Consider the following 26,035-nt stretch of genomic DNA (forward strand, 5'->3'; position numbering starts at 1 on the left):
AAAAAGGAAAAAAGGAATGTAACACAATAACACAACAAAAACAAGGAGAAAACTATCACATATCCATCAAATATCAAACAATACTCAAACATTTCTGGATCTAAATTAAATAAACAACAATTCTCTATTGTTACAAAATGTCATAAAATCTAGGTCAAAGAAAAAGATATTGTATCTTTCTTTTTAATTAGGCGATAAAATTGGCTTTCTAAAAGCAGATAAATGACCCAACTCTTGAATCTAATCCTTAATAGCAGGAATAATGCTACTTTTCCAACTTCTCAAAATAATTCTCTTAGCAACACCCCAGGCCCAATACAGCTACAGCTCTTCAAAAACAGTCAGATTCCAACATTTTGGAACATAATTTAACATAAGATTAACATCTTACGCAGTTGATGTTTATGAATTGTTCAAGGCCCGTTTTGTTTTGCTGATTTTGTGGTTTATTAGATCATTTTAGTCTGGGTGGGCTGTCCAATGTCATGCTTTTAGCTGTTTTTATGTTTTTTTTAATTTTGTACGTTGCCCAGAATCCATTGACATTGGGTGGTTAATAAATTTATATAAACACGCAGACAAATAAATAAATAAATCTTGAGCATTAAACGATTTCCCCGTAAATTAAGTTCATTGACTTAATGGGCCATCAATGGGTCAACCATAAGAGTTGCTGGGAATCAGGCAGCATATAAATTCTCCTCCTCCTCCAGCAATTCTTGACTGCAAAGGACAGGGCAGCCCCCGGCTGCTGGATGGGAGGCCAGGCCCTGCAGCTGATCATAGGTGAGACCGCTACTAGAACAGACAGGGAGACCATCCGCTCTGAAGCATTTAAGGCAGCTCAGATTGGAAACCGAGGAATCAAAGCTGGAAAACACGGGGTCCATCGGCAATGGGCTGGGAGCGGGAGGACATAACCCATTCCTTGGTGATGGGCCAAGCAGAAACTGGGGGGCTCTGCCCTGTGTAACAAAACCAGCACGGCACAGAAACACAACCCTAAGAAACAGGCAGGTTGAGTAGGCGTGATGCTAAAACGATTCTTCCCACGCCAAAGGTGGTTAGGAAGAGGGCTCTCTATGTTATGGGAAGAACCTCTAAAAATAAGAAAGAAAAACTTGGATAGGAGTTTTATTTGCAAGTCTGGCTTAGTCTGTGTCTTTTCTCATGGATGGATTGGATAGGTTATTCTCCTCTAAAACTAGCAAAAGCCAGCTGTTGTAACTAAAAATAAAGATAGATAGACAGACAGACAGACAGATAATTGATAGATGAATTTGGTGCCCTCAAATCAGTGTTGACTCTTGGCGACTGCCTGGACCAGTCCCTGCAGTTTTCTTGACAAGGTTTTTTGGAAACGATTTGCCCTTGCCTCCTTCCTAGGGCTGAGAGAGAGGGACTGGCCCAAGGACACCCAGCTGGCTTTGTGCCTAAGGCGGGACTAGAACTCACGGTCTCCCGCTTTACCATGATGCGTGATCCTTGCCATCACATCAAAACGCCCATCTTCCCAGGGTTTGAGGAACTTGTTTCTGCTGCCTCAGAGAAAAGGCAGAAACAGGATTGTTAAACCTGCTGGGTTTGCCCTGGGAGATGGGACGCAAATCCTTCTCAAAGAACTGCTTAATTCAGGAAGAGGACTTAATGTCGAATGTTTCCATTTTCTTGTTGAAAGTTTATTTTGGGGAGAAAAGGTCCACGCACTTGGAACCCAAAAGCTTATTAGAAAATGCTTGTTTTCTTAGTATTTGACTCAGCTTGACCTTAAAGCTACTCTAATTTGCCCCTGTGGTTTCTTGCTGGTACAGAGAACAAAAGCTTATTAGAAAAATGTTTGTTTTCCTAGTATTTGACTGAGCTTGACCTTAAAGCAATCTAATTTGCTCCTACCGTTTCTTGTTTGGTCAGAGAACAAAACTGCTCTATTCTCATGCTCTAGGGGTGTGCATTTACCAGCAGGCTGTCAAGAAGGAGAGAGTTCTTCTGAGCATACACAGAGTGCCTCCAGCTAAGCCCAAACCCAAACACTGGGGTGCCTCTTCCAGACCCATTTTCAGTGGTGGAGTTTGTTGTTTAACTGAGAATGCATGTTACGTCTCCTGTAAGCCTCAGCTACCTGCAGAGATCTAAGTCCAAGTCCAATTCTGAGATAAGCTGCATTTCCCAACGCCCCTGCAGGATGGGCTGCAAGACCCAGGTGCGTGAGCCTGGTGGGGGCCCTTGGCTGGGTGGCTCTTTGCATAAGAGGCCCTGCCCCATTTCTGGTTGCCTAGTAACTGCACCCCAGGCCTCATCATTCCACTTGGCCTTCCAGCCAGCGAGGAGGATGGGGAGAGTTCCCAGTGGCACAAAATATGCTTTTAATGGAACCTTGGCCTGGGGAAATTAAGATTTTGCAGGGGGGAAGGGGAGGGAGGGCGTGAGAGAGAAAGGGAAGTTATTCACCTGTGTGCAGAGGCTGCAGCTGAAAATACACCAGCAGGGAAGTTAGCAGCTGATTTTGACATGGGACAGTTTGATTTACCATTCTACATTCTCACTTCCCTGCAGGTCAGCCCTCTATCTGGGTAGAAGGGCAGTAGATCAGGGAGCTCTGGGAGATGTTTCCATCTATCCATCTGTCTGGGTTTTCAGAGAGACCGAAGTGACGGCTTTGCCTTTTCCTATTCTCACAATCTTCTGTTTTCTCACCTGCCCTGCTCCCCAGTTCAGAGTGGCCTGCCTTGTTTTCCCCACTGGCTTTTAACCTCACAGCAGCCCTGCAAGGCAGTCCAGGCAGGGGAGACCCATCAGCTGAAGGCTACAGGAAACTTCAGAGTCAAGGGGGGAGGTGGGGCTCCTGGTGTGGAGCTGGGGGAAACTCTCCCTGCTGAATGCCTTGCCAGAGATTTCATTTCTGAGGACCCGATCGAGCCCTGAACTCAGTGTTGCTGCTAAGCGTGAGGGGGTCTCGGACCAAATACTCCTGATGCTTTCTGGGCTCCCGCAACCCAGTTTGTCCTGAGCTCTGGTCTACAAACCCCAAGGCTGGATTCACGTGTGGCCCGACATCAAGCCACACGGGTTCGTTTCTATACACAGGCTTGAACAAGCCACGCCAGCCTATTCGCGTCTCTCTCTTCCTCCCTGCAACCCCCCCACCCTCCTTGCTTTCCTTGCCACACACCCACACCACACCTTCTCTTCCTGGGCTCTTCCGCTTCGCGAGAGCGCGACGGGCCCCAGCGCAAGGCTTCCCAGCAGACGGAGCGCACCGGCGGGCCCTCCACCGCTTAAAAGCAAATCTGCCTTCGGGGTCCCTCGGCCGGAAGGGCCCGGCCCTCGCCCCTGTTCTGCCACCCAAGGACCCCGGACTCCCTCCCTTCTGCTCCATCAGGCGCAACCATGAGGGCTAGCGCCTGATCCCAGCCCGCCGACTTTTAGCGGCTGCCGGACCTCCGCTCGCGGCGCCCCGCTCAGCCCTGCCTGGACCCGCGCACGTTCCCAGGGCGTGGCTCAGACGCTTCCACCGAGGGCTGGGGCCCGGGCGCCTCCGATCGCCCCTTGCTCCGCTCCTGCCCGGGCCGGCGAGCGCCTGCCTCGGACGTTTGCCCCGGGAGCGCGGCTGCCACCTCGCTCCGGTGCCGGCAGAGGCGCGTCTCCAAGGTACTCCTGCGGGCGAGGCTCCAGCAGCGCCAGGAGGAGGAGGAGGAGGAGGAGGAGGGCCCGGCGCAGCCGCCTCGACTCTCACTCCGGATTCAGGTGCGCTCCACGCCTCTCCTCCTCTCGCCGCCGCCGCGTCCGCGCCGCGCGCCCCGCTCGGAAGGCAGCCCGCGAGCCCGGCGCCGGGCCAGCATGCCGTCCAGGCTGAGGGAGCCGCTGCGCAGCCCTGCCCGGCGGAGCTGCTAGGAAGCAAGCCGGGGGTGCGCGCCGGGTCAGCATGCTCCGTCCACGATGTAAGTCCGGGGCCTGAGTCGCGGCGGTTCTTCTCGGCGCCGCTCCAGGGGACCGCGGCTCCGGAGCTGAGCCCGAGGCTGCGCTTTCCTTGGGGAGCGAGGAGCCTGCAGCCTTCGCAGCCTTCGCGGGGAGGGGGATTGGGAGGGGGAAGAAGCTGGTGCGCTTCGAGGTTTCCTCTTCCTTTTCTTTCTTTTTAAATGGTTTTTATTGACGGATTTGACATAGATGATAAGAGATACGTTCAAAGAAAGATGTGAAAAAGAAAAGAGAAAGCAGAGAGAAAGAAAGATAGAAAAAAGAACAGAAAACTATATATATATTGTTTTCTAAAATATATATATTATATATATATTTTATATATATATAAAAAAAAAGAAGTGGCTTCCAATCTTCCACTCAATAGTTATACAGTGGGGCAAAAAAGTATTTAGTCAGCCACCAATTGTGCAAGTTCTCCGACTTAAAAAGATGAGAGAGGCCTGTAATTTTCATCATAGGTATACCTCAACTATGAGAGACGAAATGGGGGAAAAAATCCAGAAAATCACATTGTCTGATTTTTAAAGAATTTATTTGCAAATCATGGTGGAAAATAAGTATTTGGTCAATATCAAAAGTTCATCTCAATACTCTGTTATATATCCTTTGTTGGCAATGACAGAGGTCGAACATTTTCTGTAAGTCTTCACAAGGTTTTCACACACTGTTGCTGGTATTTTGGCCCATTCCTCCATGCAGATCTCCTCTAGAGCAGTAATGTTTTGGGGCTGTCTCTGGGCAACATGGACTTTCAACTCCCTCCAAAGATTTTCCATGGGGTTGAGATCTGGAGACTGGCTAGGCCACTCCAGGACCTTGAAATGCTTTTTACGAAGCCACTCCTTCGTTGCCCGGGCGGTGTGTTTGGGATCATTGTCATGCTGAAAAACCCAGCCACGTTTCATCTTCAATGCCCTTGCTGATGGAAGGAGGTGTTCACTCAAAATCTCACGATACATGGCCCCATTCATTCTTTCCTTTACATGGATCAGTTGTCCTGGTCCCTTTGCAGAAAAACAGCCCCAAAGCATGATGTTTCCACCCCCATGCTTCACAGTAGGTATGGTGTTCTTTGGATGCAACTCAGCATTCTCTCTCCTCCAAACACAACGAGTTGAGTTTAGACCAAAACGTTCTACTTTGGTTTCATCTGACCATATGACATTCTCCCAATCCTCTTCTGGATCATCCAAATGCTCTCTAGCAAACTTCAGACGGGCCCAGACATGTACTGGCTTAAGCAGGGGGACACGTCTGGCACTGCAGGAGTTGAGTCCCTGGCGGCGTAGTGTGTTACTGATGGTAGCCTTTGTTACTTTGGTCCCAGCTCTCTGCAGGTCATTCACTAGGTCCCCCCATGTGGTTCTGGGATTTTTGCTCACCGTTCTTTTGATCATTTTGACCCCACAGGGTGAGATCTCACGTGGAGCCCCAGATCGAGGGAGATTATCAGTGGTCTTGTATGTCTTCCATTTTCTAATTATTGCTCCCACAGTTGATTTCCTCACACCAAGCTGCTTGCCTATTGCAGATTCAGTCTTCCCAGCCTGGTGCAGGTCTACAATTTTGTTTTTAGTGTCCTTCGACAGCTCTTTGGTCTTGGCCATAGTGGAGTTTGGAGTGTGACTGTTTGAGGTTGTGGACAGGTGTTTTTTATACTGATAACGAGGTCAAACAGGTGCCATTACTACAGGTAACGAGTGGAGGACAGAGGAGCCTCTTAAAGAAGGAGTTACAGGTCTGTGAGAGCCAGACATCTTGCTTGTTTGAAGGTGACCAAATACTTATTTTCCACCATGATTTGCAAATAAATTCTTTAAAAATCAGACAATGTGATTTTCTGGATTTTTCCCCCCATTTTGTCTCTCATAGTATGATGAAAATTACAGGCCTCTCTCATCTTTTTAAGTGGGAGAACTTGCCCAATTGGTGGCTGACTAAATACTTTTTTGCCCCACTGTACATACAATTCTAATCAAATCCCATTCTCTCCGTGATTGCATCACAGTTCCCTTCTTTCTATAACCTCTTCCTTCTCATTATCAAAGCCATAAGTCACAAAATCCTTTTCTCTCTTATGCAGGAAGTCCATACAGGGTGAGGTTTTCTTTCTTTTTGATTTGAAAAGGTTGCGTCTGGGTAGGATCCATCGGAAGCCGATTAGAGAGGAGGCTGGGAGGGGCTGAAGTAAGACAGATGAGTCCAGGGTGTGTCTGGAACTCCAGCCCCAGTGCGATATCCCTGATTGGGAAAGGGGGATTGGGAAAAGATCAGAAAGTAGGAGAACATGTTCCCGCAGCTCTGTCTTAGAGGGAGAGAAGGAAGGCCGTGGAGGTAGGTAGCCCTCCAGGAAAAATGGAGATGGGTCAGGCTCTGAAGATGTCTCTCTTTCTGAAGTTTGAGCGGGTCAGTAGGTAGAAGAGAACATGGAGAGGCTTATTGGGTTCCTTATGACTGTAATGAGAGGAAAGTTGCACTGTGTATCTCTGCACCAGAAGTGAGGTGTCATCACTTTTGCACCAGAAGTGAGGTGTCATCATTAAGGAGGTCCTTAATGCCCGGAGTGACTGGCACAGGATGGCCTGCCTCTGAGCAGAAGCAGTTGCTGCTAAATAATTTCTTTTGCAAACAAGAAGGGTGGGCGGGCTGGGAAAACACCTCTGGAAAATGTGCTTGTCTGTGTTTTAAATAGCTGGGCAGATGTTGAGCACTGCGGGCTTTTAAGGGAAAAAAAGGGAAGCGGATAACAGGACGGTCCACTTTGCCCTGCCTGTTCGGTCTCTATAGAGTTCCAGGTACAGGGAGTGTGGGGTTTTCACTGGCGGGCAGCTGTGTTTGCCCAGGATGGGGGAACAGGCTAATTGACTCAGAGAATCTTGTGGAATGCTCTTGCTTGATGTTTTAGTTGGAAGGATTCTCTGCAGCGGTGCCAAGGGGGTGGGGGGGAAACAAAGCACCATCAATTCCCAGGTCCCATTAGGGAAGGAAATGACTTTTCAGAGGGCACTTAGCAACAGAGCATCTTCCAGGCACAGGCAGAGTGCTTGATTCAGTATTGCCACAACTTTTATTTCTCAATTAACCTAGGGGGCACTTTTTCCCCCCCTTGCTCTAAAAACGATGTGTATTTGGATTTTTAAAAGAGGCTGAGGTTTGTACCAGGCAGTTCCAGTTGATCCACGTGACTTCCATGAAGTGGAACACACTGATAAGTCAGGGTGTAGATGTTGGGTTTTGGCTGAGCGTGCATGTAAATCCAGGGACAGGAGTTTGAACCCGTGGTTGGTTGATGACTTTTGACAATGTGACCTGCTTGAGTATGCTGCTGAATGTAGTGTGGGCGAAATCAACATGTCCTAAGTTTTTTTCCTCCCCTGAATTGTTGGGGGGAAGAATTTGGGCTGTTTTTCCTTTGGGTTTTTAACAATACTATTCAGCCATTTCAAGAGTTGCATGAGAGTTTCTGGGCGTCCACCTGAAAAGGAAAGGAAAATTACTACCAACTTTCAGCAAACGTGATTAGATGTTTCTGCCTTTGGGGGATACAAGTCGGGGGGGGGGAGAGACTTCTGGGCCATCCAGTGCACTGGGGACCTCGGTGCCCTGCCTGTACCCAATTTAGAAAGAGCCTGTTAGCCTTTCTTTGTTGCTTCTGGCTATCAAAAGTCCAGCTGCCTTGTTTACAGAAAGGTTTGCTGGCTTCTGACTGATCTCCAGACAGTTCCAAGGTTCTTTTCAACTTGACCTGATATTTTATTTATGTCCAGGACAGATATGAGTCGGCCATAAATTTCCACCACTGCCACATTCCTTTCCCAAAAAAGCTCTCCTGATAGGATGTTTTGTCCTTTAAGCCTCTCTAATTCTTCTGGGCTAGCCTCCCACCATTCTGGCACCATCCACTTAGATGTCAGCTCTTAGAATTGCCAGCCGGCGTTGCCCGTAGGCATCTAAGGTTGATTTGGCCCAAGTATCCGACAGGGATTTTTCAGATGAGCCGGTGGGCTTCTGTGTTTGGAGAAATGTGGGTAGCCCCTTGGGGAAAAAAAGGTACACATTCATAAAACAAGCAAGGAAGTTGCCTGAAAAAGTGAGAGAGGCTCATCCTTTTTCTATGAAGATGCAAAACCGAGCTTTTAAATTGGATTAGCTTTGAGGACCTGAAAGGCAGCTTGGTAGCCCGTTCTCACGATTTCCAAGGCATTTGAAAGCCCGCAGGGAAAGGAAAAGTACATTTAAGAAAAATATGCAGAGTCATAATAGCTTTCTGATAGGGCTCGCGTTTGTGGGAGAAATTGTCCAGCTGTACAAATTGCTACAATTTGGGGCTTTAATCTGTTTAGAGGGCATCCTGTCTGCTTTTGCCCAAACCTTTTGCCCAGAACATAGGACATTGGATGTTATATCTACCCTGGAAGTAAGGGAAGAAGGAGACTGCAGAGATGAATGTGCTCTCCTTAGCTGTGCAATTGCTGGACTTCCCAGAAAGTGGGGGGGGGGGGGGAGGCGTGGGGGGCAGAAAGAATGGAAATATTCCAGCACCTCGTGCGCAGGAGGTGGCTGTCATGACTGCAAAGAGTGACCTAATCAATTTCTTAGCTTATGACCCGATCAGAAGACCTTTTTTTTTGACGGAACAAGATGGCACTATACATAGCCAGTGGTTTGGTTTGGTTGATTTTGTGGTGTGTCAGATTATGTTAGTCCGGGATGTCTGTCTGATTCTCTGTTTGGTGTGTGTTTTTTTCTAGTTTTGTATGCCACCCAGAGTCCACTGGACTTGACCAACTGATAAATTTAAACCAGTGTTTCTCAACCTTGGCCGTTTGAAGATGTATGGACTTCATCTCCCAGAATTCCCCAGCCAGCATGGCTGGCTGGGGAATTCTGGGAGATGAAGTCCATACATCTTCAAACGGCCAAGGTTGAGAAACATTGGTTTAAACGAAGAGACAAACTTATCTGCCTAGGGTTAAAATGTGATGAAGGGACTGGCTACCTCTGTAGCCCACAGTGGGGAGCAGCGCGTTGTGAGGAAGTATAAAAGGAGGCCTTTTGACTAGGCACCCTGATTATGGGACGCCTCACCCCAGAGGCAGGCTGCTGGCTTAACTGCAGTGCCAAATGAAACCTTGACTGTTACAGGTGGGTTTTTTTGGGGGGGAAGCTGCATTGTGACAGCTCAAGCAGATTGGCCTGTATCCTGGGTTTAACCGAGGGGGGGGGGTGTTTCATGTTAGTTGAGTTATTTGGCTGTTCTTACCAATGGTATCTGAGCCTGAGAGGTAGAGGATGACTGCCTCATTTAGCGACCATTCGCAGTTACAACAGTGATGAAGAAGTAACTTTACAGTCAATCCTTGCATTCACAATCGGCGCAGGTCTGTAAAGCAGTGTTTCTCAATCTCAGCAACTTTAAGAGGTATGGACTCCAGCTCCCAGAATTCCCCAGCCAACATGGCTGGCTGGGGAGTTCTGGGAGTTCCATACGTCTTAAAGTTGCTGAGATTGAGAAACACTGCTGTAAAGGAAAGGAAAGCTGAAGGGAGATCGTAAGCATAGTTGCAGTTTCACTTACTGACCGCTTTGCTTAATGACCAAGTTACCGGTCCCAATTGTGGTCGCTAAACAAGGACAACCTGTCATGCATTTTTTGCAACCCAAGGAAACCAACCTGCGGGCTTGTGGCTGAAACTTGCAGGGCTGTTCCTGAAGAAACCAATCTTCCTGGTTAGATTTGTATAGCTGGATCCATGGGTAAGAGTAAAAGAGGCCTTCTGGCTTCTGGAGGTTTTCTCCCAGGTTAGAGAAAAGAAGGAAATCTTATTGGGAGCCAGCTCAAAAACAGAGGCTCCCCCCAGCCTTCTGCCGCTGAGGCAGACTCACATATGTGTGCTCTGACATGTTTAAACTGTTCCAGTATCTGGAGAAGCAAAAAAGTGAGTGGATCTCAGAATGCCATTAGCTGGAGTGATCTGGACCGAGTCCCTTTGTATACCAAGATGCAGGTGCTACCTTTCTCACCCTTGGCTCGATAAACCACTGTGGATAGCAAAGCGTGTGTAAGGGGAGATTTCAGAGTTAGATTTACATTGCAGAGGTTACCAGGTGTTGCTGAATTGCAACCCCCTTGGCCTCAGCTATGGGAGCAGTGTTCAGGAATGCTAGGCTGTCGTTCAGCAACATCTGGAGAGCTTCAGGTTTTCCATTTCTCCTGCAGAGCTAAAGTATAAGAGGTTTAGAAAGAGCTCTGTGACTTGTTTTCAAAATCCATGCAAATCAAGCACCAGGTCAATAAGGAAAAGGCAATTTGTACCAGGCCCTCCTGATTACCTTGGAATTAGAGTCACAAGGCCTCAGTGGTTCAATCAAAGTTACTAAGTAGGATGCAATTCAAGATAATTGTTTCCGGGAGCTGACTCTGTTGCTTGTACAAAGTCCTCTGGCCAGACTCAGTTGGGGAGCTTCCACAGTGGGGGGAAGTGTGTATAGGCCAGTGTTTTTCAACCGTGGCAACTTTAAGATGGGTGGACTCCAACTCCCAGAATTCCCCAGCCAGCCACTTAAATGCAACAGAAAACACTTCAGAGCGCAAAGGGAAGGTGGGTGGGAAATGTTGTGGGAGGCCAAGCACAGGCAGGAGCCAAGAGTTGCAAACTGAGGAACTGCTTTGGGAAATGGAGCCAGTTGCAAAGTTGAAAATCAGAACTGATCAGAAGATCGTAGGCTGCCAAGAAGGAGATCCTGGGAACACAGATCTTAAGCAAATTTGCTAACACTTACAATAGACCAGGATTATGAAGAGCACCTGAATGTCTCCCAAAAGGAGCTTAACGGAAAGATTTCAGGAAAAAAAAATGAGGGCCCGGAGAGAGTGACTGCCAAAACTCCAGCTTCTGAAAAAGCCATATTGCCCGGATCCGTAGGGGTGTGGTGGGGTAAGGTAAGGTCAGTCCTGCACACAGCCGCTTTCCCAACAGTGTTTTCTGATAAAAGCCATCCTTTGCTACCCCGGGTTGCTCTGGCCTTGTGCAAAACACTGTGTGGGAAAGTGGCTGTATGCAGGATTGACCTTACCCCACCACACCCCTATGGATCCGGGCAATATGGCTTTTTCAGAAGCTGGAGTTTTGGCAGTCACTCTCTCCGGGCCCTCATTTTTTTTTCCTGAAATCTTTCCGTTAAGCTCCTTTTGGGAGACATTCAGGTGCTCTTCATAATCCTGGTCTATTGTAAGTGTTAGCAAATTTGCTTAAGATCTGTGTTCCCAGGATCTCCTTCTTGGCAGCCTACGATCTTCTGATCAGTTCCGACTTTCAACTTTGCAACTGGCTCCATTTCCCAAAGCAGTTCCTCAGTTTGCAACTCTTGGCTCCTGCCCGTGCTTGGCCTCCCACAACATTTCCCACCCACCTTCCCTTTGCGCTCTGAAATGTTTTCTGTTGCATTTAAGTTGTAAACAGCAAATATAGATGGTACAGCAATGCGGAACAATGATTATCTGTAATTACAGGAACTAGAAACAGCCAGATAGCAATGCAAATATTAGTTAAGTATTATTTGGTGATCCTGCCCCCAATGTCCTGCAGTATGGGAAGGAAAAGTAAACTAAGATTTTCCCATTTTTGCTTCTCTCTCTGAATGTGGATGCATTGCAACTGTTTGTCCATGAAACTTTGCAGCTAAGATCAAGTAGTAGTGCCTGAGTTTATTTTTCCTCCTCCTTCCCAATACCTTTTCCTTTAGTGCCATGTCTTTTGTTTTGTAAGTTTCTTGACTGAACAATTTAAGTGGCTCAGGAAGCATTTTATGTTTGGCTGAAATCCTTTCATTCAAAATAAAATTCCTGGCCCAGATTCCCCCCCTCCCCATATCACAATCTTTGTAGGTGGCTTTAAATAAGCCCCCGATTCGAGTAGGAGACTCTTATGGCAGGGACTATGAGTGGCTCACATAACCATGCATGAAATTATAAAGGGGCGATCTATAAAGTATTTGATTCTTCACTCCCTGGCTGGGTTCAAAGGATGGGTTTAGTAAAAAGAAGTTGTGCCATTATGGTTCATAATGCACAATATGTTGTGTGAAGCAGACACTCACAGGAAGCCCAGCTGGGTCAATTTCTTTGGGATTTGCATGGCAGTAGTAGTTGTTTTATTGATTATGCACCTCTTCTGGGATAAAACAATTAAAATGATAATGCATTAGAATTATTTATAACATCATAATATAAAATATGGAGGTTCTGTAATAAAAGGTCCATGCCTATAATAATAACCATACCAGTGTTTCTCAGCCTTGGCAACTTGAAGAGGTATGGACTTCAACTCCCAGAATTCCCCAGCCAGCCATGCTGGCTGGGGAATTCTGGGAGTTGAAGTCTACACCTCTTCAAGTTGCCAAGGCTGAGAAACACTGCTCTATACATTCAAAGTGACAAGGAAGAATTTACTAATTGTAAAGCAACTTTGCAAGTTCACCCCTTGTGTGAACCTTGCAACTGCAGCTTGTTAACCCAGGTTTACGGTGTACCGGGTTGTGTGAACCCCGTCCCTGAAGGTTCAGTATTAGGAATGCCAGTTCCATTTACTGCCTCTTTATATGTCGGCTGCTTGTTTTTCCCCGCCAGGAGGAGAAAAATGAGAGATTCCCGGTACCTCTCGGTAGCCACGGCGTTGCTGACCCTGGTGGCTCTCAAGGCCTACATCGAGTGGACTGCCGAGCAGGAGGAGCGATACCCAACGCCGCACACGGCCGGCTGGCCAAGCAGTTCCATCACCCCCCTCCAGTCCTCGGACGCCTCCTCGCCGGCGTTTGTCTTCCAGCACTTCAACGTTTCGCTGCAGGGGCTCCGCCAAAGCATCCCGCGAGCGAAAGCTTACTGGAACGAAAAGCAATACAAGAATTTCCGGGCCCTGGAAGAAGGCTCGGCGGCCAACGCTTCCTGGAACCAATGCTCCAGTTCCGATGCAGCCGAACAGGCAGGCAAGATCAAAAACTTTGGTTCGTATTCAGAGCTTTATAAGAACTTTATTCTCTACGGGGACTGTAGGAACTTCTCCCTCTTGATCAATCAGCCCGACAAGTGTGCCGATGCGAAGAACGGCACCTTCTTGCTGTTGGCCATCAAATCGCTGCCCAGGAACTTTGCTGCCCGCCAAGCGGTGCGGGACACTTGGGGGCAGGAAGGAGAGTCCGGCGGGCTCGCCGTGCGCACCGTCTTCTTGCTGGGCACGGCCCAGGGACGCTACGGGCCCCGCCTGCAACACCTGGTCTACTTTGAGAGTCGGAGTTTTGGGGACATCTTGATGTGGGACTTTGAAGACACCTTCTTCAACCTGACCCTCAAGGACAACCTGTTCTTGAGCTGGACGCTGGACCATTGCCAGGACGTCCGTTTTATTCTCAAGGGGGACGATGACGTTTTCATCAACACGCCCAAAGTCTTGGATTACCTGAGCTCCTTAGATGCCAGCAAGCCCCTCTACACGGGCCAGGTGATGGCCAACGCCTCGCCCTTCCGGGTCCAAAGGAGTAAGTACTACGTGCCGGAATCCTTCTACGTGGGGCCGTATCCAGCCTACGCGGGCGGTGGGGGGTACATCTTTTCCGGACCCCTAGCCCGGTTGCTCCACCTCATTTCTCAGCACGTGGCCTTCTACCCGATCGACGACGTTTACACGGGGTTGTGCTTCCAGGCCCTGGGCATCACCCCCGAGGCCCATGCTGGCTTCATGACCTTCGATATCGCCGAGAAGGATCGGGCGGACCCCTGTGTGCACAGCAAGTTACTCTTGGTCCATCGGCGCAGCCCCCAGCAGACCCTCCACCTATGGAAGCAAATCGTCAACCCTAACTTCAAGTGTTGAGAAGAGACAGAACAACTGAACTCCCGAGCAGGGAGGCTTGGCGGCATCTGACAGAAGCGGGGAGCGGACCGAGGTGGGACTGTCCCGTCCTCTGGGTTGCAACGGGGAGATGCTCAGGCAGAGATTCCACTGGAGAGTTTCAAAGGGAAGTGACGTGCCAGACTTTGTGCCCTTTCGAATGGCAGGAGCTGGGGGCGGGCACACCCTTGTGCCTGGTTGACGGGTCCAGGCTGCCTGGCTGCGGTTGGCCTCTTCTTAAGTTCCTGCTCGGAGCGTCATTTGCCTTTCTGGAAATAGCCGGGGGGGAGGCAGAGCATTCGACGTGTCTGTATCCGGCTCAAGGAGCAACTGTCGAGGAAGCGCCTTTTACGGGAGTAAGAGCCATCCTGCCTTTTTTCTGCTAGGCTGGTCGGAAAAGGGCTGCAGCACCTGTCTGGCCTGCCTTACGTGAGAGGGCCAGTGCATAAAGCTTGCTTCCCCAACATGGTGCCCTCCAAATATAGTAGAACTGCGACCGCTGGATTTCTAAGAACTACATTGCTCTGCATCCAGAACCCCCTGCTTGGGGAAGGCCGGAAGAGAAACTACTGGCTAGCTGGCCCACCTGCCTGGTTGCAGAGAGGGTGAAGTATTGTCCACAAGTGTTTTTTTCCTTTGTGGCCTGAACATTTGGGGCCAAGGCACCCACAGCTGGATAAACAAAGGAACCAAGGCCAGAAGCCTGCATCAGTGATCCTAAATGACCACTGAGTGTTTCAATGTGGTATAAGAAGAGCGGAACAGGGGTCCCCTTGAACCCTCAGCCACAATGCTGCACCTTGCACAGAGGTTAAAGAGGGCTCAGATGTTTTGACTCGCCCTGTTAAGATGGGGGGGGGACGGGATTCCCCAACCCCAGCCCATACTGTAACGCTGTCCTGCTGTAATAAAAACGTGTCTCAGGTACTGTTGGTCTTGGGAACGTTGACTCATGATTTGGGAACCAGTATTTTTAGGAAAGGTGGTATCTCGAAAGCAGCCGGCTAACTCCTGCAGATTTAGTAACTGACCCTGATTTTTGCAAGGAGGCAGTTTTGAAACTGTGCCACGACAGACAGACAGACAGACAGACATACACATACACACACACACACACACACAAAATGCTAGGAAGAACATTTTGAGAGTTGGGCAGATGGTGCTCCTCCACCCAGGTATTCACACGCAGGAGCCACTGGCCAGAAAAATATTTATTGATTTTGCAACTTGCCCCATATATACGATTCGATAGGCTGGCACTGACCCATTATTCCCTTAATCCACAATAATTGTTATTTTCACTTGTAACAGCTTTTGAATAAATAGCAGAACCGCCAGAGTTCTCCTTATACCACGAAGGCGCCGGGAAAAACGCACCCTTTGGTCAGGGCAAAAGTCGCAAGGAGAAGGCTCGATCCGGATCCCTTTTTCCTGCTTTTACAGCCCCAGACTCACTCATTTCGAAAGCCATTGCTGGTCTCCCCTGTCGTTCAAAGACGTCCCAGTCCCAAAGAAATCTGCAGACATTCAACACTGGCAGCAGCATCCTTGGAAGGACACCCCTGTAGTGTTACGATAAATTAGCTGGTGACTGATTTGGGGCTGAATCTACAGATCTCGCAAAGAAGTCATTTGTCATGTCTCTTTCAACGGTGGGCTTCTTGGAAGGCCCGGGGGCACCCCCTTTCAAGCCTTCCGCTCGGTCTATGGGTTTTCCTAAAGCAATATTCCCCCCTGGAGAGCCATTTGAGAAACCCGGCCTCTTCCTTAGCCAGACGCCAAGGTGACCCCGATTTGCTAGCTGAATTGGGGCAGAACAACAAGGAAGGTGGATATGTTAGAGCCCAAGAAAGTCCTTTAGCCTAGAAAGCAGCAAGATAAGGCAACTCCAGTCCACGGCCACTGAGCTGGGACACGTTTCTGTGCTTTTCGAGAATGCATGTGCAGCTCAAAGGTTTTTTTCAGCTTTTTGTGCAAAATAACCATCGCCGGATCATTCGGAGCCACTCAGGGCATCCGGGAACGCAGCTTCTGGGCCTCGGTCCTCACCAGCCTTCTGCAAATCCCTAGCAACCGCTACTGCTCTGAGAACCTCTGACTATTGCTATAGTGACAAGGGAGTAGCTACGAGGAAGAGACATCCCCTTTGCTTTACAAATAGGTGAAAAGGGAGCTTTCCCAAAGGGCCCCTTGAGGGCAGATTTTGAAATTCGAAGCAGCTATTGCTGGCAGCAGCACAAACTGACTGCCGGGGTGAGGGTGGTCGGTCTCAATCATAAAAGATGAGCGTGTTCCTCATAAAATGGAGTCCCAGACAGTGCCCAACTACCAAGCTATGTATTTGACCCCCAAACAGTGCAATAACCCCAGCCCTGTTGTTTTCCAAGAAAAGAACCCAGGAAGCCAAACGGGGAGACGAATCGTCCCTTGCTCCAGAAACCAAATTCAGGGCAAAGCTAGGTCGAAGTCCTCAAATATCTGATGCTTGACCCTCTTAGAATGAAGGAGGGATATTCAGAGAGATTCCACCCCACCCCACCCCAGATGTTTACAGAAATACACCGAGCAACGCACGCGTTAACCCTCCGTTTAACTTCCCCAGAAAGCGGGTTCCCCAATCCCACTTCAGCCTCTTGCCGCAGGCTGACCAAGCCCCAGGCAAGCTCTCTTCTTCTCGGCTTGCCTTTAAAAAAGAAAAAAATAATAATGGAAGGCCGTTCAGCTGGAAGGGACAGAAAGCAAAGCACCAGCCGCCCTGCCCTTTCATAAGGAAATCTTGGCGGGGCCCAGGGAGGCTCTGGCTGAAAGGCAAGAAGAGGGGTGGATGGAAGCCAGAGGGCGCCCCCTGACCGCAGAACAATGGAGACTTTGGGGCAACCAGGGAGGTGTTGAAGATGCCAGCGAGCCCGCTGGCACCCTGGTGGGGGCAGCAGCCCTCAGGGGTGGGGAACAGGGATGTGAGGAGAGCTTCCTACTAGGCAGCCGGTCATTTCTCGTAGTGGTCCAGGGGGTAATGTTCTCCGTATTGCTTCAGATGGCGCTCCAAGCCCTGCTGTTGCTTCTTGATGTGCTGGGGCATCTCGCAGTAAACGTCCGAGAAGAGGAGCTGAGGTCTCGGCTTCAGCTTGCGCTCCGCCTCCTCGAGGGCCTCCATCACCTGGAGAAAGGGGGGAGCGCAACACTGAAGCCGGGGCAGATGCTTCCCCCTGCCAAATCTCAGAGATCGTTCCTGTCTCGGGGGGGATGCTGCTGCGGAAGGGCAGGGGGAAGGGGGAAGAAATAAATTGGATATCTTTTTTCAAAGCACCGCCGGGCAAAGGCCCAGGCGACGAGAATGTTTCTAGTCCCAAAGACGGGGCTGTTTCCTTCTCAGAACGGGGCACCCAGAGCTCTCCCATGAGAATCGCCCTCAGCAAGTATTTTAGGGGTTGCCAAAGCGAGGGGAACGCATTGAGGTACAGAAGATGCGTGTGGACGCAAGGCAGAATCAAATCATCCCTATGGAGGCCAGAATATGGTCACCTTGGAATGCTTATACGCGGCAAGAGGAGAAATTTCAGCCCTGCTGCATGACCACTAGTGAGCCTTTCGAGAGGAAGCGGCAGGAGAAAAGGGTCTGTCCTTCTCAGAGGAGTTTCCCACCCTTGTTGTCTCAAACCTTGGTCTCCCCAAGCAGGTGGTTAAAATGTGTGCAAAGCATCCATTAGGCCAGTGCTTCTTAACCTCAGCAACTTTAATATGTGGGGACTTCAACTCCCAGAATTCCCCAGCCAGCATCTTCACCCACGCTGGCTGGGGAATTCTGGGAGAGGAAGTCCACACACCTTCCAGCCACCAAGGTTGAGAAATACTGCTGTAGAGGATCACTGAGATGATCTTGGAAGAGGAATGCGACGGTTGGTGGAACGTTTGAAGCCCAGGAAAGGAACAGAACACGAGAGAGAGACTTTGACTGGCTCCATCTGAACCCTTTTTGGCCTAAGAGGGAGGCAGGGAAATGCTGCCAGGTTGTAGAGGGAAAGGAAGATGACCTCCGTAGAGATAATCCAGATCGACTGGCAAATCAAGGAGAAAAACAAGGCTTAAGGCTCAAACAAACAGAAAGTATGCCGAAGCGCCTTAGACAAACATCTCCCTAATTCTCACGGGTATAAGAAGGGGAGGAGGCACGGCATCATCAGATTGCAAGATTCTGTTGGTATGGCCTGTCTCAATAAAATAGTCTTAGCCTTCCTGTGGAGTTGATTTCCTGGTCTGGCCTACCTGGTGGGGCTGACACGGGCTTTCAAGATTGAGACCGGCCCTTCAAGGTAGGAGGCCAGGTCAGGAAACAGACTCCGCAAGAAATATTGGAGCCCTCCTTTATTGATAGGGGCTATCGTAACCCAGTCTTGGAAACCAGACAGCGTTTTTCCTTCCCCTCCCTCTTTTACCAAAGAGTGTTAAGGCAAAGTTACTTTAAGCTTCTTTCTAATGCTTTCTCTTTCCCGGGTTAAAACATGCTTCACTGTTGCTTCCCTTTGCAAGATCATCTTGGTAACTCTCTACAGTAGTGTTTCTCAACCCAAACAACTTTAAGATGGGTAGATTTCAACTCCTACAATTCCCCAGCCAGCATGGCTGGCTGGGGAATTCTGGGAGTTGTCCACCCATCTTAAAGTTGCATGATGGCTGGGGGATTCTGGGAGTTGAAGTCCGCCCATCTTAAAGTTGCCAAGGTTGAGAAACACTGCTATACTGGCACCAAGGCAGGTGGTCTTTCAGCTCAGCCGCTTACCCGTTTGCGAGATGTCTTGCGCCAGCTCTTCTCCTGCTCCTCGTCCCACCAGTTCCGGTTCACCATGTAGTGACGGAGACGAGAGATGGGGTGGTCTTGCTTGTCCCAGTAATTGACTTCATCTACGGAGCGATAGGCTGAGCTGTCGTCGCTGGTGCTGTGGTGCCCGATCCTGGGAGGACAAGGAATCACGGCAGTGGGCACAAACTCAATGGGCACACCCTGAATGCCACCCTGTCTGAGCTCCACTCCCACCTTTCACCTCCGAACCTACCTGTAGGTCATGGCCTCAATGAGAAATGGCTGGTTCTCTGCAACGGCGCGACGTCGGGCTTCCTTGGTAGCATTGTACACAGCAAAGACATCATTGCCATCCACTCGGATCGACTGGATGCCATAACCAGGCCCCCGGGCGGCTGGGGGTGGAAGAAGACCTGTGATACACTTGGACTCTGTCTTTCCTGACCCCTTCTGCTCATTGGTTTAAAATTTAAAAGAGATCTAGATTCAGTAAGTCCTCTGGACTACAAGATTCAGTCAATCAGGCAGAGGAGTTTATAAAACAAGAATATGGAGAATGCCTAAGGGAGAGGAAAAGAGCATTTTCTGCCTTTTCCCAGCTTCAGATACATTAGATCAAGGTTCCTCAACCTTGGCAACTTTAAGACGGATGGACTTCAACTCCCAGAATTCCCCAGCCAGCAAGGCTGGCTAGGGAATTCTGGGAGTTGAAGTCCACCCATCTTAAAGTTGCCACGGTTGAGGACCCCTGCATTAGATGGAAGAAACTGGGTGGCTGAGTGGGGTGACCTGAGGGTCACCAACTGCAATGTCTACATTACAGAATTTAACACGTGGTTGGTTGCTAATCAAGGGAGGCATCTGGGTGTTCTCAAGGTCTCTTGCCGCCCCAGTAGGTCACTGGCCTCGGTATATTGCAGGCAAACAGCTTCCTTGTGATTAACCGGCACACCCTAAAACTTGGCTGCGGTGTTGTGCTACTGCAACCCTGTGTTCAGTGGTTACACAAGGCTATTTTATTTCCTGTGCCAGCCCGGATGCATTTGGAAGTCGGAGAAAGCAAGTCTTGCCGAGTAGTTTATAGAACAAGAAAAATTTTGAAAAATCAGGGGCAGGGTGTAGGCGCGTACCTAGATACACACAAGCCCCATGACATCACCCCCTCCCCACCAGGCTGTGAGTCTCACCGATTCCATCACCCCTGTATTGTTCGGATGTAGGAGTAGAGATGGCATAGCCGTTGTTCCGGCAGAAGAATATGACGGGGCACTCGAGGGTGGCAGCGAAGTTGAAGCCGGCATGGGCATCACCTTCGCTGGACGTCCCTTCGCCAAAGTAGCAGATCACAACCCGGTTTGTGTTCGCCCGCTTGAAGGCATAGGCGGCCCCCACCGCTATCCAGGGAAGAAGAGAAAAATGGTCAGGCCATTAATTCTTGGGGGTTCCTCAAATAAGGGCGAACGCCTCGTCCTGTATTGCTCTGCGGGGAGCGGTCTACCTGGGTCTCGAGAAGGAAATTTTGGAATCTGATTCTGCCTCACCTTGTGGGATCTGGGTAGCGAGCGGGGACGATATGGTGACAAAGTTCAGATCTTTGCAGCCATAATGCACGGGCATCTGGCGGCCTTTCCCGGGGTCACTGGCATTGCCATAGCATTGGGCCATAAACAGGTCCAAAGGGTACCCCCTGTGCATCAGGACACCTGGGAGAGATGGAGGGGAGACCAGGTTAGTGGCTTCTGCGGGCGTCTGGTACTAGGTCGGCATTAACGCTGCACCAAATGTTATGCCCAACTTGTTTGTATGTGAGGGGAAGGTAATAAAAAGGACAAAAGATATATTTAAGGCATAATCACAAAACAGTACAGTAGCAATAAGTTAAGGAGATTTTTCTCTTCTCTTCTCTTCTCTTCTCTTCTCTTCTCTTCTCTTCTCTTCTCTTCTTTCCTTTCCTTTTCTCCCCAGTTGCTACTGATTCTGAATAGCATACATACACCACATATATTGTGATTGCTCTCATTAGAAACTACAAAAACTGTATTCCCTATCAAAAGCAACTGGTTGACTGTCTGGCTCATGTCTCTCCCCGTTCACTTGCCTGTAACCAACAAACGGGTGCCAGGAAGGTTGTGAAGTGCCAAAAAGGCATTTCAGAGGGGGCATGCTGTTGGCACTTCCTTAAAGATGCTGCATTTTCCCCTAAACCTGGACTTTCACCGTAGCTCCTGGATTCCAGAAAACAGATGTCTGGGTTAAGAAGTGCCAACAGGACGCCACGCAGCATTTGGTCAGTGTGCTACTGGTGCCTCCTCAGCTCAAAACCAGCAAGGCTGGTCAATGACAGATATGAAGTCCTTTGACCTTGACTAACTCAAACAAGCCGTGTCTTGAGCTCACACGGCTATCGTGCAAATCCAGGGAAACATGCAGGTTCTTTAAAGAGGTGCCAACTGGTGCCACGTGCCCCCACGCCTGCTCCAAAAACACCTTTGAGGCTTCAGATCCAAGCGCTGCATATCTCTAGGCTCAAGATGCAAGCAACCGTAAGGGAGAATGAAGGTCAACGTGGAAAAAGAGAAAAGTGTAAATATTGTTCTATATAGATCAAGGGATAAGTCTGTATCAAGCTCATAAACCAGTGTTTCCCAACCTTGGCAACTTGAAGATGTGTGGACTTCAACTCCCAGAATTGCTGGCTGGGGAATTCTGGGAGTTGAAGTCCACACATCTTCAAGCTGCTAAGGTTGAGAAACACTGTCATAAACCAAGGTTCTAGTCCTCTGCTGTGAAGTGCTGCCCCCTGGTGGCTGCTTAGAGGAAAGCAAAGGTGTGTTGCAAAGGTTTACCTGCTTCTCGATATTGTCCGAAGACCAGGTCAGCGTCGTCCAGAGCTGCCACGCTGCCCACATGTGTGCCTTCTTCCCCATAGTTGGTCATATAAAAGGAAATCCGCCCCTGGGGATAAAAAAACAGGGAAGGACTGTGAGGGCCTTTCCTCTGGGGGAGCCAGTGCTTCAGGTTCAAAGCCCAAAGATGCTTTGAAGCCCCCAGGGGTGCCTCAGTAGCACCTGTTCGGTTGGCAATCCCTTGAAAGCGGCTGCTTCCTTTCCTGCCGTGGCACGGCCACCCTCCGTGCGGATCCTGCAAAAACGCGCCTTCGGTTTAAGAAGCTGCAGGCGGCGCGAGACGTGCCCTTCCGTGCCCTCCGAGGCGCTCTGCGGCTTGGAATCCAAAAAGCTGCACCGCCCCACCCTCCGTTCACTCAGAGCGGCAAGGATTGTGCCCACTCTGTCCCCGAGGATCAAGCTGGCCTTTTCACAAAGAGTGATCCAGAGAGGCCCTGCCCCGGACCCGCCCTCCCTGCAACCCTACCTGTCTCTGGGACTCGTAGAGGATCCGATCCATGGTGTTGAGAAGCGTCATGCTCTTGTAGAACTTGAGCACCTCCTCTTGTGAAATCTGCGGAGAGGAAGCCGATGGAGCAGAGAAGGGGCGGGAAGTGAAGAGAATGCCTTTTATTTCCGCAGGGTTTGGGGCAGCAGGGAGGGGTCAGCCGGAGCCCACATCTCACCTGCGGATCCTCACTGGGATTGACGATCTGGCCCTGCCGGTCCATGACCCGGTAGATGGGGATCCCTGAAATGACATTGGGCTGGATAAACTCCAGCCTGTCTATGAACTCGGCGGACGCTCCCGGGAACTGTGGCTTCTCCTCCAAAGAGGTAAATTCTTGCTGCCGCACACATCCCTGATGGAAGAGCAGAAAGATGCGCACGAAGGTGAGCGCTGCAGCCCCACCGCTGGCCTGGGAGGGGCACCCACGGGCCGGACTGAACTCCAAAATCTGCAGCTCCGTGCAGCTGCTTTCAAGTGGTGGCCGTGACATAAAAATGGACGCTGGAGCAGAAGATGGTCACTTAGCACCCTCCAAATGCCCCTTGAGTGCTCCTTGGCTCCAGTGAGCATGGGCCAAGAAGCAGCCAGTGGGTATTGTAGTCTAAGACCATAGAGAGAACCAACCTTTTGCCCCCACCTAGAGCTTGACGTTTGAAAAGATGGGCCCTGAGCATAACCCCTGGTGCCTTCATGGACACGTCTCTATCGTTTTCTTGGCTGGGGTGCTATAGGAAACGGGCATTATTTCTTTCAGGATGTTTTGCCAACTTCCTGGTGCAATCAAGAGCGCTGGCATTCCCTGGGCATCGCCCACCCAAATGCTAACAGGCCTGTCCCCGTTTAGCTTTCAAGGTAGCCAGGTGAGGCCATCTGCTGCAGACAGAGAGAGGTGCACAAGATTCACCAAACCTCAGAGCAGGTGTGTTTGCGAGGTATGATAAAAAAAAAAGCTGAGATACAGCGTCATGGAAGCTCTGCCTGTGTTTAATAGACTGCCGCCATCTTGACTTTTTTGACTACGCCCTGCTGACATGTGTTCCTCCCACCCAGAGGAGTTCCATTCTGGCATCTAACTCTGGGTCACCTTAGGCGGTGGCCGAATGAAGGAAGCTACCTTTTATTTTATTTTTTCTCCTAACACGTTAAGTAAAGATGCTCTGAGTGAAGTTCAAAGGCTGGTGACGGCATGGGACCCCATCCAAGGCCTAACCAGGCCTGTCCATGGTTAGATTTTTCATGATCACCCAAGGTTAGCTAGGAGATAGATAGATAGATAGATAGATAGATAGATAGATAGATAGATAGATAGATAGATAGATAGATAGATAGATAGATAATCTTTTCTGAAAACTCAAGGCAGCACTTATGGGAATCATTCCTCATTTTATTCCCTACCACAACCCTATAAATTAGGTTTAGCTGAGAGTGACAAGCTCAGAATCACCTGAGCCTTTAACCACTAGACCTTGCAGATTAATATGTATGCCAGTGTTTCTCAACCTCAGCAACTTTAAGAGGCGTGGACTCCAACTCCCAGAATTCCCCAGCCAGCCATCTCCACGCCTCTTAAAGTTGCTGAGGTTGAGAAACACTGGTCTAATGAATAATCTAACACATGCTTTCTCTGGGAATTCTGGGAGTTGCAGTCCACCTTTCGTAAAGCATGTTGGCTAGGGAATTCTGGGAATTGGAGTCCACACCTCTTAAAGTTGCTGAGGTTGAGAAACACTGCTCCCACCTGCTCCAAATTCTCTCATAATGAAGACTATCAACAGAAGGTGGTTTAAAACGTGAACCTGTACGAGCTGTCCCTGATTAAGATTTCACTCGCAGGAGAAGAATATTGAATTAAGAAACAAAACACCTTTTGGGGCCCAAACCCACGAAGGGAAATCATCTCATTTCACATCATGAACAGCTTTATTCACAGCTAACTGCCTCTGGTAAATAAGCCTGATGCCAATCTCTGTGCCCGCGCTGCGCTGGGGAGAAGCACGACACGCTGCCTTCCACACGCCCCCTGAAATGGCCCAATCACCGAAGGCGCTCCCGAGGGCACCGTCTGCCCCCCTCCCTTCTGCAAAGAAACCCAAGCCTCTTTCTAGGCTGGCCTACCGGCAGGGTGACCCCCCCTTCCCTGCCACTGAAAATGCCTTTTCCAAGAACGTCATGGCGTCCTGTGCATTCTTAAAAGCAGACCGGGCATTTTCTGCACCAGACGTCCCCTCCCTGAGTGTTTTGACTTCTGCACCCATTAATTTTGCAGCCGGGTGGGTGGGGTTGTGCCTGGCCCCTTGGCGGTCTTTTCCCAGAAGCAAATCCCACTGAATTTCAGTGGGGCTTGCTCTTCAGGAAGCGCGCACGCCAACGCAGGCTTCCACACGCAAACGGCAGCATAGTTAATCCAAATATTCAGTGCAGAAAACAATGGATTTTTGGCTCCCGGCAGGGCCAGCGTTTGGCCTCCGCATAAGAGGCCACATCGAGTGCAGCAGAGCTAATAACATCCCGTTGAGATGTGCTGCATGGGGCCAGTAGAACCATGGGCATTGTAATCCAACAGACCTTGAGGACAAAAGGTATGGAAGGCTTACACACACACACACACACACACACACATGGTCTCGTCTTAATCATAACTACACACATCTGATTCCAAACAAGCCCCCCACCGCCTGCAAGAATCGTGATATTATTTATCTATCTGTGAGATTGATCCCCACCTTAATCCTTAAGGCGTTTAGGTTAACCCAGTGTTTTTCAACCTGGCTGGGGAATTCTGGGAGTTGAAGTCCACCCGTCTGAAAGTCGCCAAGGTTGGGAAACGCTGGGTTGAGCCTTGGGAAAGGGGTTGGGGAGGTGGGAAACCCAGTTTCACACCCAGCCCTCCAAGTATTCTCAGCTTGAAGGGTGGTGGCTGGCCCAGTCTACCTTGCAGGGTTGTTAAGAAGACCTTCCCGTGCAGCCCTCATTTACACATACGTGCAACATGTCCTATGTGGAGGTGAAAGGGTCCTGGGTTCTACACCGCTCCTTCACCCCCCTCTCTTCTTTCCCTCTCTACAAAATATCGGGGACCCAACTCGCCAGATCTTTTCAGAAATCCACAGGGGAAAAAGGGGTCTCCACTTGCGGGGTCCCAGTCCCCTCTTGAGCACAATGTTCCCCAACAATGCCCAACCTCCTTGGCTGGGCCGGCTGGGGAGGGTGGGAACTGTAGTCTCTTTTCCGGAAGGCAGGCGAGTGTGGACCATCAGCCTTCTCCAATCACTCCTCGGATCCTGAATTCCCACAGGGGGAGATTCCCAAATGGGGAGGGGGCCTTCCCGCCATATCAACCCCCCTTCTGGCGGTCTCTGTAGGCAACCTTGCAAACACTTATGGGGAGCCCCAATAATGCCACCCCCTGCTTAAGGGGAGCCCCAACGTCCTCCCTCCCACCTGGGGAAGCCCCCCGTACCTCTCACCCATTCACTGGCCGGGGCAGCTCATCCACCCCCCAGCTCCCTCCTGCCGCCCCCGGGGACCCCGTCTCCCCGCCCCTCGGCCCCCCCAGCCCTCCTCGCCCCGGAGACCCCCTCTGCACTGGCGGCCCCCCGCCCCGCCCCGCCCCGCCCCCGGGAGCCCCCCAGGCCGGGCGGCGCGACTCACCGCCGCCGCGCGCAGCCCCCTGGCCGCGGCCGTGCCGGGCAGCCGCAGCCGCCGCAGGAAGCCCAGCCCGGCTCGGCCCGCCGCCGCCGTCGCCGCTGCCATCTTGCCGGAGAGGCGCTGGGCCGGCAAGCCGCGCCCGGGAACGGGCGGAGCCGAGCGGAGCGCCCGCCGCCTCCTCCTCCGCCCGCCGCCCTGGGCAGAGCCGCGCCGCCCGGCTTCTGCTGGGCCGCCGCCCCCCGCTGCGCCCCCAGGAGCCGGCTCGGGGCGGGCGGGCGGCGGGGCAGCCGTGCCACCCCTGGAGGGCACCCCGTTGGAGAAGGAGGCA

At 50.5% G+C, this 26,035-nt stretch overlaps 2 protein-coding genes across 6 annotated transcripts; one reads left to right on the top strand and one right to left on the bottom strand.

Annotated features, from left to right (window-relative positions):
* Nucleotides 1-3,179: 3,179 nt before the first annotated feature.
* On the top strand, nt 3,180-14,795 carry B3GNT8 (UDP-GlcNAc:betaGal beta-1,3-N-acetylglucosaminyltransferase 8). 3 transcript variants are annotated; one of them, XM_088139850.1, is made up of 2 exons: nt 3,180-3,938; nt 12,608-14,795. In XM_088139850.1, coding segments are annotated over exons 1-2 (1,242 nt in total). In that variant the 5' UTR covers nt 3,180-3,936; the 3' UTR covers nt 13,848-14,795. The 3 variants fall into 3 exon arrangements, with proteins under 3 accessions (XP_087995976.1, XP_007442686.3, XP_087995977.1); XM_007442624.4 differs by lacking the exon at nt 3,180-3,938 and adding an exon at nt 6,056-6,312; XM_088139851.1 differs by lacking the exon at nt 3,180-3,938 and adding an exon at nt 6,755-6,773.
* A 266-nt stretch (nt 14,796-15,061) lies between these two features.
* On the bottom strand, nt 15,062-25,934 carry BCKDHA (branched chain keto acid dehydrogenase E1 subunit alpha). 3 transcript variants are annotated; one of them, XM_088139847.1, is made up of 9 exons: nt 25,711-25,915; nt 22,235-22,411; nt 22,036-22,122; nt 21,510-21,618; nt 20,205-20,366; nt 19,851-20,057; nt 18,917-19,058; nt 18,643-18,814; nt 15,062-17,022 (listed from the first exon to the last, which is right to left on the bottom strand). In XM_088139847.1, the coding sequence occupies exons 1-9, from the start codon at nt 25,810-25,812 to the stop codon at nt 16,852-16,854; spliced, it is 1,329 nt and encodes a 442-aa protein (XP_087995973.1). In that variant the 5' UTR covers nt 25,813-25,915; the 3' UTR covers nt 15,062-16,851. The 3 variants fall into 3 exon arrangements, with proteins under 3 accessions (XP_087995973.1, XP_087995975.1, XP_087995974.1); XM_088139848.1 differs by having other exon boundaries at nt 16,973-17,114; nt 25,711-25,934; XM_088139849.1 differs by lacking the exon at nt 20,205-20,366 and having other exon boundaries at nt 25,711-25,925.
* Between the last annotated feature and the right edge of the window lie 101 nt (nt 25,935-26,035).

Source organism: Python bivittatus, unplaced genomic scaffold (genome assembly GCF_059951505.1).
Source record: "Python bivittatus isolate LINGU-HERP-01145 unplaced genomic scaffold, Pbiv_v1 ctg000310_np1212, whole genome shotgun sequence".
Taxonomy (NCBI): domain Eukaryota; kingdom Metazoa; phylum Chordata; class Lepidosauria; order Squamata; family Pythonidae; genus Python; species Python bivittatus.